A 13,973-nucleotide genomic window follows, 5' to 3' on the forward strand; every position below is an offset into this window, starting at 1 on the left:
TCTTTTATAACCACTGCCATTTAATTTGCCTTTAAAATAAATACAGATATTGAATATAACCTGTAAAATCAGGAGAAACACGAAGTAGGCATTCGCAACCCGCTTGAACTGCTCAAACAAGTTGATAGGCAAAAAGGTCAGAACGTTGTACTTGGATGTTTGGATGCGATTGTTCTGAAAAATACGCAAGAATGGGGGTGGGAAAGATTTAAAACGTATTAACATGGGAGAGCAAAAAATGTATACAATGAACAGAAAAGCCAAAAAACTGACCCTCATCCAACTCTACAATTTTTATGATACTGCACCAAAGTTTGGCAACTGGCTAATGGTTATAGACTTAACGATAAACATAATTTTTTTAAAAATGTGATTCTTAATTTATGCATATACTGTTTTGCATATAAAAAGCCAAAGCACTGAGCAATACAAAATTTATAATATAATATATAAACTTTAATCATCATAATCATCATCATTTATAAAGCCCCTTAACAGCTAAATATAAAGGTCAAGAGCTTTTTTTCCAAGGTGTAAATGCAGTGCAGGGTGCTGGTGTCAAGACTGCAGCAAGATAGGGAAGAATTAAATTTCCCCCTTCTGCTGTAGTTCTGATAAAAAATGGGGGGGGGGTTAGGAACAGCAGCAGAAATTGCTTGTATTCTCTTGTGTGGTTTCCATTCCGGACCTCAGACAATTTCTGCTTCTGTTTCCGACAGAGCTCTCCAACATCCCTAATTACAAGTCCAGCATCATTTCCCCCAGATACCAGAGGTCAGTTGTCAGAAGAAGAAGAGTTTGGATTTCATATCCCGCTTTATCACTACCCAAAGGAGTCTCAAACCAGCTAATATTCTCCTTTCCCTTCCTCCCCCACAACAAACACTCTGTGAGGTGAGCAGGGCTGAGAGACTTCAAAGAAGTGTGACTAGCCCAAGGTCACCCAGCAGCTGCATGTGGAGGAGTGGGGACGCGAACCCGGTTCACCAGATTACAAGTCTACCACTCTTAACCACTACGCCACAATGGTTCACCAGACCCTTCCAGATGGACCCTTCCTTTGCTAAAGATAAAAATTATTTTTAAAAGAAGAAGAAAGGAAAGCAGGAACACTTGGAGGGTTTGTGTGTGTTGAGCCAGCACAGACCGCTTAGACCAGGGGTAGGCAACCTAAGGCCTGGGGGCCGGATGCAGACCAATTGCCTTCTCAATCCGGCCCACGGACAGTCCGGGAATCAGCGTGTTTTTACATGAGTAGAATGTGTCCTTTTTTTTAGAGAGAGAGAGATTTTCTTGGTTTACAAGTGTACAATGTCTCTTGCATTTTCCCATGTAACATTTTTACAGATCAATTTTGGTTGTTGAGACATTAGACAGAAAGGGGGGGAGGAGGTGGGTGGGGTGGGGGGCGATGTTTCTTTTTTCCTTAGTATATGAAGGATTTGGTGTCAGCATTGTTTGTGTTGGTTCTCTGATGTTCGCTTGTATTTCCTTGGCGGTGAGAGGTCGCGGTTGGCGTAGGGTGTGCTTGTTCCTTTGTGGTTGGCTGTGGTGATGTGTCCTTTTATTTAAAATGCACCTTTGGGTTATTTGTGGGGCTTAGGAATTTGTTCATTTATTTATTTTTTCAAAATATAGTCCGGCCCTCCACATGGTCTGAGGGACGGTGGACCGGCCCATGGCTGAAAAAGGTTACTGACCCCTGATTTAGACCCAAACCACTTGGAGGAGTGGCCGTTTGCTTGCCCAGTCCAAGGACTCCTCTCGCTTGATGTGCTAAAACTGAGCCTGCTCAGCTCTTCACTCTGAAGAGGCCAGAGGCACATTGCTTGTGGCATCAACGTCTTAGCAATCCTAGCCATACACATTCCACCTGTTGTAACTTTTATCCCTTGCCTTGCCTATGTGCTACGCTCATTTGAGCCACTCTTGTCAAAAATGAAGGGGATATAAATGTAACCAATAACAGATTTTATCAGGAAAACAATCCCAAAGCCAAATCTAGTGCCCCACCCACCCTCTACTCCCTGGTAGCTCATAATAAATCCACCCAACCACTAGTTTCAGACTATACTATCTTCATGCTGTTTCTCATCTAAATAATCTAAAGCACTTTTAGCAAATTAAAAAGACTATATCCATGATCAACTTAAGGTTACGCAAAGCTTCCGCAGCTGAAATAAATGTCTAGACCTAGCAAAGTGCACAGATAATTGGCCTTACAGACTCACTTCGGGATTTGTCAAGAACAAACACAGAAATCTGGCGTTGGCTCAAGCGATAGTACAAAGAAATCTGCACATGTTATACGTGCTCAGGGTAGCCCCTGTCTCCAGAGTCAGCAGAGTGATTTAATTTCCTTTAGGACATCTGGTCTTTTAATGGGAATGTAGTGGTGTTGCCTGAACCGTTTTTTACAAGCTGCCTAGTACGGCGTGTTGCATAACAGACTTCAGACTCTATGGACTTGGTTCCAATCATTGCTCAGCCATGAAGCTTACTGGGTACATTGGTGTCTCTCAGCCACAAACTATATCATGTAGTGGGGCAGGAGGGGGCTGTATATTGGGTTGCTGCAAGCTCGTTAAAGGAAGTTGGGGTGCAAATGTGATGAATAATAGGTAAAGGACCCCGGATGGTTAAGTCCAGTCATAGGCAACTCTGGGGTTGTGGCGCTCATCTCACTTTCAGGCCAAGGGAGCTGGCATTTGCCCACAGACAGCTTTCCAGGTCATGTGGCCAGCATGACTAAACTGCTTCTGGCACAACAGGACACCATGGCGGAAGCCAGAGCGCACAGAAACGCCGTTTACCTTCCCGCCACAGCGGTACCTATTTATCTACTTGCACTGATGTGCTTTCGAACTGCTAGGTTGGCAGGAGCTGGGACAGAGCAACGGGAGCTGACCCAGTCAGGGCTGTCTTAAAGGGATCGGCCACTGTGGCGCAATGATCCCTTGGCGCCCCTGGCGTGCTGCCTCTCCGCCCGCCTCCCTCCCACACTGGCCGCCCTTCGGGAGGGGGAGGTGGGCGAGCGGGGAATGAGGGGCGTGGTGCTGGAGCGGCACGGGGCTTTGCGCGCCCTTCCCAGCGCTGCAGCTAGGGCTCCAGAGGGCGGCCAGCTTGCAGCTCGCCCGCCGGCGCGTGAGCGCCTGCCCGTGGGGGCGGGGGCGGGTTAGGGAGGGGGCGCCCGGTATGCTGGCGGGCACATGGGGGCACCCCTGGGGGGCCTGGCGCCCTGGCGCACCGCGCCACCCAGCATCTATGACGAGACGGCCCTGGACCCAGTCACGGGCATTCGAACCACTGACCTTCCGATCGGCAAGCCCAAGAGGCTCAGTGGTTTAGGCCGCAGCGCCACCCGCGTCCCTACGTAAGAGGCAAAGTGGTGTCAGGTCACGAAGCCAGGACCAGAGGTCTTGCAAGGTGCTGCTAAGATAAAAGTTCCTTCCGCCTTCATTTTAGCAGGGGATTCCAAGGAAAATCTCTTCCTGAATTAGGATGGGTCTGCATGGAATCCTGATGAACAGAGCAGGATTTAACGCATGCAGTCATCCACTCGCTCAGTATGACTGCACATCCCTGATGGGAAAAGGCACAGGCAGCCAAGCTGACTTTTAAAGAGAGTGGTGAATAAATAAAATACACTGTGACTGGGAATAGATTCCGTTTTCAGGATTCTCGTCCGGAGAATGAACGTCTAGATGAAATAACTTCCGAGAGGCTGGGTTTGGGGTTTTTCCCTGAAAGTGTTGTGAACATTCGCCTTACTAAACTTGAAGCGACTTCCCTTTGAGAAGAGGTTGCAGCACTTGGGACTTCAGAGAAAAAGTGAGTAAGAGGTGAGATGACAGGAGTTTATAAATTTATTCATGGCTTGGAGAAAGTGGTAGATGCCCTGGTTATCTCCCGCTGGTTGCAGCTTCAATCCCTGTATGGGACAGCTGCATATTCCTGTTGTTCTAAATCAGTGGTTCCCAACCTTTTTTTTTGGCCATGCCTCACCTAAGCATCTCTAAAATCCTGATGTCCCTCCACTCGCCCCCCCCCCCATGACATATACAGTCATACCTCTAGTTATGTACCGCTCTGGTTACGTAACTTTCAGTTACGAACGCGGCAAACCCGGAAGTGTTTCACGCATGCGCAGAAGCGGCTCTCTACTTATGGACTTTTCAGGGTGCGAACAGCACCCCGGAATGGATCATGTTTGTAAGTAGAGGTACCACTGTAACTGTTAGAAACTCATTCTCAAACTGCCCCCCCCCTTAAAAATAAAATTGCCCCATGTTGGGAACCACGGTTCTGGATGAACCTTCCACCTCTGCAATTCTATGATACTTTTGATCAGCAAAAGGAGGGGAAGGTTTTTTTCGGTAGAAAAGCTAGCTGACCTTAGCGGTTCACCTTCAGTCTACAAGATTTTCAATAAAATAAGAAACATTAGGTAAAGGTAAAGGGGCCCCTGACCATTAGATCCAGTCTCGGATAACTCTGGGTTTGCGGCGCTCATCTCGCTTTACTGGCTAAGGGAGCCGGCGTACAGCTTCCGGGTCATGTGGCCAGCATGACTATGCCACTTCTGGCGAACCAGAGCAGCGCACGGAAACGCCATTTACCTTCCCGCTGGAGCGGTACCTATTTATCTACTTGCACTGTGATGTGCTTTTGAACTGCTAGGTTGGCAGGAGCAGGGACCGAGCAACGGGAGCTCATCCCGTCACAGGGATTCGAACCACCAACCTTCTGACTGGCAAGCCCTAGACTCTGTGGTTTTAACCCACAGCGCCACCCGCGTCAATCAAATAAGAAACATTAGAATAAATCTTTAAAAACTCCTTGATTCTTAAAATGTCTGGCCAGTCCAGTCACAAAACCCAATAAAAAGAGAACCATTAAAGCAGCAGTTCCCAACCGGTGGTCCGTGGCATCATGCACATAACCAGTGCTTTTTTCCTTTAAAAAAAAAAAAAAAAAGTTTAGGGATACTCTCATTTTGACTCATGAAAATCACCATTTTATAGTTCAAATCAGGGGAAATAAATATAGTAAATGGACAAAAGTACAAAGATTCACAAAATGTTTAGGGGTGTGCATACACCTGCATACCTCCAGGAAAAAAAGCACTGCACATAACAAAAGCTACCATAAAGATATGAACATTTTCAAAAGTAGCTTGGAAAACAGGGGGTCTGCAATACTTAGCTCATTGGAAACCACTGATTGGTGGATGTTTCCACTATCAAAACACACTGTACTCACTGCGTATTGAAATTTTTCATTATATTCACGATTATTGGCTTTCACTCTCCGCTTCTCCTCTGAAAAATTAAAACCCATAAAAGCATAATAAGGCAAACCAGATTCGTTTCTGTAAAGACCAGTTTTCTTTATTGTTTCCTATTCTTCCTTCCTGCCTTTTAAATAACTCTGCCGGTTGCTGGGCTGCCACTTCCATCAAGCTCATCCAGTTCCATGCTGGCTGGCACTGATGGGAGTTGTAGTCCACTGCGACTGTAAGGCACCTGGCTTGGGAAGGCTGATTTAAAAGCTCAAATTGCTCCGCAAAAATAGTTTCTGTTTTCATTTCTCATGTGCACCAGGAGATCTGCAGTAAAGATGATAAAGGGGAATGTAAAGAAATGAAACCTAAAACTATGAGTGGGGGAAGAAGAAAAAAAAACCCCACACATCTTGCCAAACTTGCGGCAAGAAACATTGCGGTGAAAGGTCTGAAGGACATGGGAGATAATTTCACAAGTTGAAAAAAAATGGATGTCTAGATGAAATAACCCCTGAGAGACTGGGTTTGTGGCTGATAATTTCAGCGCAGCCAGAATATATAAACAGCGGTAGTCGTATAATTTTTGAAACATTTAATTGTATTAGATGTTATAATAAATATTGAATTTTATAACAAAATGATCACCGCTTTTAACCTGTGGCCCTCCAGATGTGGTTGGACTAAAACTCCCATCAACCCTTTTTCCATGTTTAAGATGTTCTGGCTTCAACATGCTTTGAGGCCAAAGGAAAGCATTAGCCTTGGGCTGTAATAGTCTGTTGCTCAAGGGAGCCATGTGGTTGCCATCAACCCTGGTCAGTGTTTCTTTACTTGTAGTTTTGCCCACCATTCCTGCCTTCCACTGTCAGAGACAGAAGCGGAGATGGGAACCTGTGGCCCTTTATATTCATTGGACTACAGTACCTATCAGTCCCAATGCTCAGGATTGATGGTCTCGCTAGAAGGCAGGTGTTGGCAATGATGCTGCCTCCATGTTTTTAGTTGGCGCTGGGGCAACATCACTGTCAGTACCTGCCTTGTTGTGGGATGTGGGAGAGCATCCTACAGACTGGGCACCACTACAGAAACGGACCTTCTCCTTGTCCCCGGAAGTGGGGTTTTGACAGGGTGGAAGGTTCGCAGGCTATGAAGGACTTGCTCACAAATTTATTGACAGCTGCACGAACTATTATAGCTAGGAATTGGAAGGGGCAAGCAGAATGTAAAATGGAAGAATGGTATAAAGAGGTGTGGGACATAGCTATTAATGATAAATTAACATGTGCTATTAAGGTAAGACGGGAAATACGCAGGAGAAATGATTTTGAGGAGAATTTGTAGAATTTGTACTGTTAAAATGGAAAGGGGTCAAACCATCGCAAGAGGTGTTGAAATTTTGGGAGGTTGGATAGTTACAATGGAATGGTGTCGGTGGTGGGGTGCACACAGTGGTGTAGGGAGGGCGGGGCGGGGGCGCTCCGTCCCCGGTTCCAGGGGAAGGGGGGTGACACTACCCGGCCTCTCCCCCACCATCCGGCCCCCCCGTCCGTGCTTTTTTACGGGCGGGGCTGCCCGACCCGCCGCTCGCTCGCCAGCTCGCAGCAGCGGCAGCCGGATCCACTACACATGCCCGGAAATTCCAGGCATGCGCAGTGCATCAGACGCACCGTGGCATCACAACACACGCACCGTTACGCCCCGCCCCCAGGGGGGTGCCTCCGCACCGCAGCCCCAGGCGGCGAAGAGGCTTCCTCCGCCGCTGGGTACAAATTTTTATTCTTATTTATTTATTCTTATTAGTTTGTCAAAATAAAAATGCATAAAATGTAAATAAATGCGTAAAATATAAATAAAAGATTGACCATTAAAAAAGAAGAAGTGGGGTTTTCACAGGCTGCAGTGCAAACAGGAGGAACTTAGTAGCAGATATTAGTGACTGGGCAGATCTATAAAGGAGAAGATAGATTCCTTCGGATAACCTGATCCCAAGACGTTTGGGACTTTGCAGTTTCATACCAAAACCTTAAACCCAGTCCAGTTCCAAACTGGCTCCCATGGCAGTTTAGTAACAACATTGTTGCATGCTCACGTTAGGGAACTCCTCTCAGCGGCAACATTCTGCACTTTCAAGATCAACCTCGGGGACCTTACTTATCCAAACACCTTCCATTTTAAACTGACATTATTAGAGCCACACGTTTTACTTGTGTTTGTGTATTTGGAGTTTCCTACACATGAGTGCTTACCTCCTTAAGCACTGCTGTGTCTTCTTGAGACAAAAGGTCCCTCTAGGTAAAGGGTAAAGGGACCCCTGACCATTAGGTCTAGTCACGGACGACTCTGGGGTTGTGGCGCTCATCTAGCTTTACTGGCCAAGGGAGCCGGCGTACAGCTTCCGGGTCATGGGGCCAGCATGACTAATCCGCTTCTGGCGAACCAGAGCAGCACACGGAAATGCCGTTTACCTTCCCGCCGGAGTGGTACCTATTTATCTACTTGCACTTTGATGTGCTTTCGAACTGCTAGGTTGTCAGGAGCAGGGACCGAGCAACGGGAGCTCACCCCATCATGGGGATTCAAACCGTCGACTTTCTGATCGGCAAGCCCTAGGCTCTGTGGTTTAACCCACAGCGCCACCCGCGTCCCTTTAAAGGTCCCTCTAGCATAAGACTATATAATACAACATGCCCACAGGAGGTGCTGAACGGACAGGGATCCTGCGGCAAATTGTGCTAATGCAATTAACATTGTAATTTTTGTTATGTAGAGAATAGCTGGAAGAAGCCTAATCAGCCATTGGTCTTTGGGGAGCGGAGTTTTAACTCTCCCTCTCCTTGCCATGGGCCCGGAAGTTTCCATTTGCATTTTAAGATAAGCTTGGACTCCCCTCGGCTGCTACTCTGAAAAGCGTTTGGAAACTTCAATTGGTGCAGAATTCAGCGGCCAGGTTGCTTACCAGAGCAAGACGGTTTGGGCATATTGCACCGATCCTGGTCCAACTGCACTGGCTACCAATTAGTTTCCGGGCCCAATTCAAAGTGCTGGTATTGACCTACAATGCCTTAAATGGCTCAGGACTACAATACCTCAAGGACCGCCTCTTTCCATATGAACCAACTTGGACTCTGAGATCATCTTCTTAGGCCCTCCTTCATGTGCCTCCTTCCTCGAGAGGGCCGGAGGGTGGCAACACAAGAACGGGGCCTTCTCCGCAGTGGCTCCCCGTCTGTGGAATGCTCTCCCCAGGGAAGTTCGCCAGGCGCCTTCACTATACAGCTTTAGGCACCAGGCAAAAACGTTCCTTTTTAACCAGGCCTTTGGTTGATCCAATTCACATCCGATACCCTTTTTTAAAAAATGGGGGAGCCTATTGGGTCATTGCTTTTATTTTTATAGGGTATTTTGTGGTTTTATATCTTGATTTTATTGTGTGTGAACCACCCTGGGACCCCCCTGGGTATAGGGCGCTATATAAATTCAATAAAAATAATAATACTTGCATAACCTCAAACTTGCATGTTAACCGCATTTATGCAGTCAGTCTCAAGTCTAGCTTGACCTACAGGCTGCAGATTGAAGACTCTAGATCAGGCATAGGCAAACACAGCCCTTCAGATGTTTTGGGACTACAATTCCCATTATCCCTGCCCACTGGTCCTGTTAGCTAAGGATCATAGGAGCTGTAGTCCCAAAACATCTGGAGGGCTGAGTTTGCCCATGCCTGCTCTAGACCCAATGGCAAGACACACTTGTGACCCAGGGCTGAAGCTTTTGCCTTAACTGTAGACAATCTCAGATTCAAGCCCCGGTGTCTCTAGGGAGAGCTGGGAAAACTCTTTGTTTGAAACCCTAGGGAGCCACTGTCAGTCACAGTAGACCAACACTGACTTAGATAGACCAGTGGTCTGGTTCAGTCTAAGGCAGCTTCCTATGTTCCTTAGACCAAAAAGATCCGTAAGAAAAATATTGAACATCAGTAGGTGTCTTGAGCCCACCCAGCCCAAGGAAGATGAACAGCTGGTAGATTAATTCTTTATTGAAAAAGCACACCCTTACGGTAGTTCCCAGGCCTGTGCTCTGAGATGGACTGTTAGAGCAGTGTTTTTCAACCTTTTTTGGGCAAAGGCACACTTGTTTCATGAAAAAAATCACGAGGCACACCACCATTAGAAAATGTTAAAAAATTTAACTCTGTGCCTATATTGACTATATATAAAGTAATTCTCTTGAATAGGAATCAAATAAACAAATTTTTCCCACGGCACACCAGGCAACATCTCGCGGCACACTAGTGTGCCGAGGAACGGTGGTTGAAAAACACTGTGTTAGAGGGTCACAGTCCTCTTATTCATGATCTTAGCAATATACAGTGCTTTTTTTCCTTAAAAAAATGTTTAAGGGTGCTCTCATTTTGACTCAAGGAAATCACCATTTTTTAGTTCAAATCGGGGGAAATAAATACAGTAAATGGACAAAAGTACAAAGATTCATAAAATGTTTAGGGGTATGCATACCCCTGCGTACCCACAGGGAAAAAAAGCACTGGCAATATGTAATTTAAGTCACATTTCTTCTGTTGACAGCTATACAGTTTCATACACCACACAAACAAACATTGAACGCATCACATACCTACAAATTTCTTCTTTCTACAGAGCATTATAACACCAGCTTATTTTCCACAGGGTCCCGGTACCTGCCCTGAAGAAAACAGTACAATTTCAGAGGCTGGCAATATTCGAGGTGGGGGGTGGGGAACCTATAGCGCCGGAGTTCTGTGCAATCAGAGTACCTTGAAAAGTTTTTTGCTTTTGAGAATCAAAAATAGCACATTAGCTACTTTGAATTTTGCCCGTTTTCTTAAATGGGCGCTGTTAAATTGGATTCCCAAAATCTCCAGCTTTTGTTCTTATAGTGCTGTTATCTTGGCATGCATGGAGTAACTGCTGGATCTTTTGCGGGGTTTCTTAACAGCAAAAGTTGGCTAGAATCTGACAAAATCCTATAAGCAGTGAATCAGTGGCAAGAGACAGCCTGCGTGGGTTTATAATTATAATTATATTAATAATATTCATATTTATTTATATCCTTTCCCGGACTGGGACTCAAGGCGGCTTATAGATAAAATAGAAAAGCTAAAGCCATAGAAAAAATAATAATTAAAATGTTATTAAATACCACTATAATTAAAGCAATATATTAAAAATACAAATAACAAACAAACAAACAAACCCCAGCCCTTTCCATATAAACAATCAGTTCCAGGAACAAAAAGGAAGGAACCAGTCTTAACTTCTCCAGGAAGTTAACCAAGCAGTTAACTGGTAAATCAGTTACCAATCAATCCTGTTGACAAATGTTAATATCAGTGCATGAAGAAGGGATGTAAGAAGAAAATTGGGTGCCACTCTATTGAAGAAGAAGAAGAAGAGTTTGGATTTGATATCCTGCTTTTCACTACCCGAAGGAGTCTCAAAGCGGCTAACATTCTCCTTTCCTTCCTCCCCCACAACAAACACTCTGTGAGGTGAGTGGGGCTGAGAGACTTCAAAGAAGTGTGACTAGCCCAAGGTCACCCAGCAGCTGCATGTGGAGGAGCGGGGACGCAAACCCGGTTCCCCAGATTACGAGTCTGCCGCTCTTAACCACTACACCACACTGGCTCTCTATTGGTAGAGCATTCCACAGGACTGGGCTGATGATCTTAAAGGCTCTGTTTCGTGCTGATGTCAAATTAGCCTCACCAACTTGACTCCCTCAGACCCTCTTTACCTGGTCCCTGGGACTCTCCCCAAGCCAGACACCCTGCCCAGCCACACTCCTGACTGGCCCCACTGTATCCTTTCTACTGCACCCTTCTTGGGTGTTTTTGCCTGGCTGAAATGTATATTGAAACTCTGAGCATGTATACCTGAAGGAGCATCTCCACCCCCTTCATTCAGCCCGGACACTGAGGTCCAGCTCCGAGGGCCTTCTGGCGGTTCCCTCCCTGCGAGAAGTGAGGTAACAGGGAACCAGGCAGAGGGTCTTCTCGGTAGTGGCGCCTGCCCTGTGGAAAGCCCTCCCATCAGACGTCAAGGAAATAAACAACTACCTGATATTTAGAAGACATCTGAAGTCAGCCCTGTTTCGGGAAGTTTTTAATGTTTGATGTTTTGTCGTGTTTTTAATAATTTTAATATTTTAATATTTTTTCTCATTTAAAAATAGACAAACAAACAAAATCTTGAAATCCATACAAATTGACAGCAAATTATTACAAACGAAATGAAAAAAGGAGAGGATTTTTTTTTACACACAAGTAAAAAGAAAATACAAAGGATGCAAAAATGTAAAAAAGAGACAAAGGATTATAAGTAACAATTTAAAATTGACTTCCAATTGTTTTGTATTGCTTCCCTTAATAATTGCTCCTAACTTGCTATACCTCATACAACAATTAAGAAAAGAAAAAGGGACAAAGAAAATAAATTGATATATAATTCACTCTTTAGTATACAAATAATTCACTCTTTAATATAACTATCCCTGTGTGTATTTCTGTCTAAGCAGATCACCAACTCTGTTTTTATACCTTCCTTTTTCAAAAAAAATCTTCAACGTATTTCCACTCGGCTTTAGATTTTTGTTTTGGTATGTTCCTAATTGCTGCCGTCATCTTAGCTAAATTCATAAATTCTACTAACTTAATCTGCCATTCTTGGACCGTTGGCATTTTCTCCCCTTTCCAATTTTGGGCTATAAGTAACCTGGCTGCTGCACAAGTGTACAAAAATATATTTTTCCTATCCTCATGTATATTTTCGGGAATCATACTTAATAGAAAAGCCTCTGGGTTTTTTTCAAACGTGACTCTCAGCATTTTTTTAAAAAAAATATTCATATATTTCATTCCAGAATCTATTGATCTTTATACATGCCCACCAGCAATGAAAATAACTACCTACCTTTTCCTGGCATTTCCAACATTTATTCGTTTTGGTTTTATTTTTTTTATTTTTTTGGCCATTTTCTCTGGTGTTAGATTGGTGTTTTTAATATTCTGTTGGGAGCCGCCCAGCGTGGCTGGGGAAACCCAGCCAGATGGGCAACGTATAAATAAACTTATTATTATTATTATTATTATTATTATTATTATTATTATTATTCATCTTGCATGTTAGGATTGAGGGCAGTGGGGGGTATGTACGTGTGTGTGTGTGTGTGTGTGTGTGTGTGTGTGTGTGTGTGTGTGTAAACTAGCCTACTGTACAATGGTAAAATCTGAAATCATTAGCCCATTGGGCTAAAGAAAGTTCCCCGTTTATGAGCTGCTTGGCTTGTTTTTTATTTTATAGAAAATAACCAGAGATGACCAAAAGTGTTCAGTGTGTGTGCACTGAGATCCTTTTAATAGAGCAAGCTAATGTGTTTTCAAGATGGGTCATTCCATCAGAAGATACTCAGAATTGTGGTAAAGAAACAGTCCTGGTCCGTGGGTGACCTCATCCGATTTTTCACAGTTAAGCTTGACTCCTCTTTGAAACATTTTTTTCACAGTTCATGGTCATTAGTGAGGGTTTTCATTGAGAGTTCCCCCCCCCCCCGCCAACCTTCAACATTTAGGAGTTTAATCATGGTCGGCTAGCATGTAATAAGTTTATTTCTTAGGAAACATTTATAATATAATTTTCTGGCTGCGAGATCAAAGTTAGCTTCTATTCAAACCTCAATTCAGATAGTAAGTTCATTTGCTGCAAAGTACTTAGCATTTAGATATACACCAGGCTAACTTTTAACCCATCTCATAACACCACACGCACACTGCTACTCCTTCAGGATAGCAAAATATTTATATATATTGATCATTCCAATTATTCACCAACTACATCTGGTTGGTGAGAACAGGATGCTAGCTAGACGGAGGGCTTTTGTTCTGATCCAGCAGAGCTTTCTTATGTTCCTGAATTCCATAGACGGAAACTCATTTGCAGCATGCACTCTTTGGATCGAGACAGAACGCTTCAATTCCCGTGACTATAGCCAAGTGTGGCATAATAGGACCTGGCAAAGCACAGGATTCGAATCCCCACTCAGCCATGAAGCTCACTGGGTGACCTTGGAGCCAGTCATCATCTCTTAGCCTAACCTACCTCACAGGGTTGTTGGGAGGGTGAAATGGGGAGGAGGACAACCATGTACCCTGAGCTCCTTGGAAGAAAAAATGTGGCCTATAAATATAAAAAATAAGTAAATAATAAATACACAGCTTACCAAAGCAATCTAGAGGGCTCTGTAAAGAAAGCTCTCCAATGCCATGCGGACATCTTTTTTACTTTTCAGAGATCTTCTAGTTTCCAAAAGGTCCACCCTAAGCAAGGAGAGGAAAGGAAAGTTAGTTATCTGTTCAGTAAAAGCCCTGCTTCTACTTCTTACATTTCTGCAGTATTAAAACTGAAAGTGCTACTGGAGAGACAGAGATAGAGAGCAACGTGTGCACTTGAGTCCAAGCATGTTGTGGTGCCATGCTCCAAAATAAAACATTTCTGAATTGTCCTTCCACAAAATGCACACACACAAAAATGACATAAAACTTTCAAAAGGTAAAGGGACCCCTGACCATCAGGTCCAGTCGTGTCCGACTCTGGGGTTGTGGCGCTCATCTCATGTTACTGGCCAAGGGAGCCAGTGTACAGCTCTGGGTCGTGTG

The 13,973-nt window shown here is 44.5% G+C and overlaps 1 protein-coding gene across 1 annotated transcript in view; it reads right to left on the minus strand.

Moving 5' to 3' along the window:
- Window positions 1–13,584, minus strand: part of ATP8B4 (ATPase phospholipid transporting 8B4 (putative)) — a 94,082-nt gene extending 80,498 nt beyond the window's left edge. Inside the window, exons 1-4 of the mRNA XM_033167880.1 lie at window positions 13,538–13,584; window positions 9,917–9,985; window positions 5,263–5,321; window positions 61–174 (exon numbers count right to left, since the gene is read on the minus strand). Of these exons, the coding sequence (XP_033023771.1) occupies window positions 61–174; window positions 5,263–5,321; window positions 9,917–9,944 (201 nt within the window). The 5' untranslated portion in view covers window positions 9,945–9,985; window positions 13,538–13,584. The remainder of the gene's footprint in view (window positions 1–60; window positions 175–5,262; window positions 5,322–9,916; window positions 9,986–13,537) is intronic.
- Between the last annotated feature and the right edge of the window lie 389 nt (window positions 13,585–13,973).

This window comes from Lacerta agilis, chromosome 13 (assembly GCF_009819535.1).
Source record: "Lacerta agilis isolate rLacAgi1 chromosome 13, rLacAgi1.pri, whole genome shotgun sequence".
Taxonomy (NCBI): Eukaryota; Metazoa; Chordata; class Lepidosauria; order Squamata; family Lacertidae; genus Lacerta; species Lacerta agilis.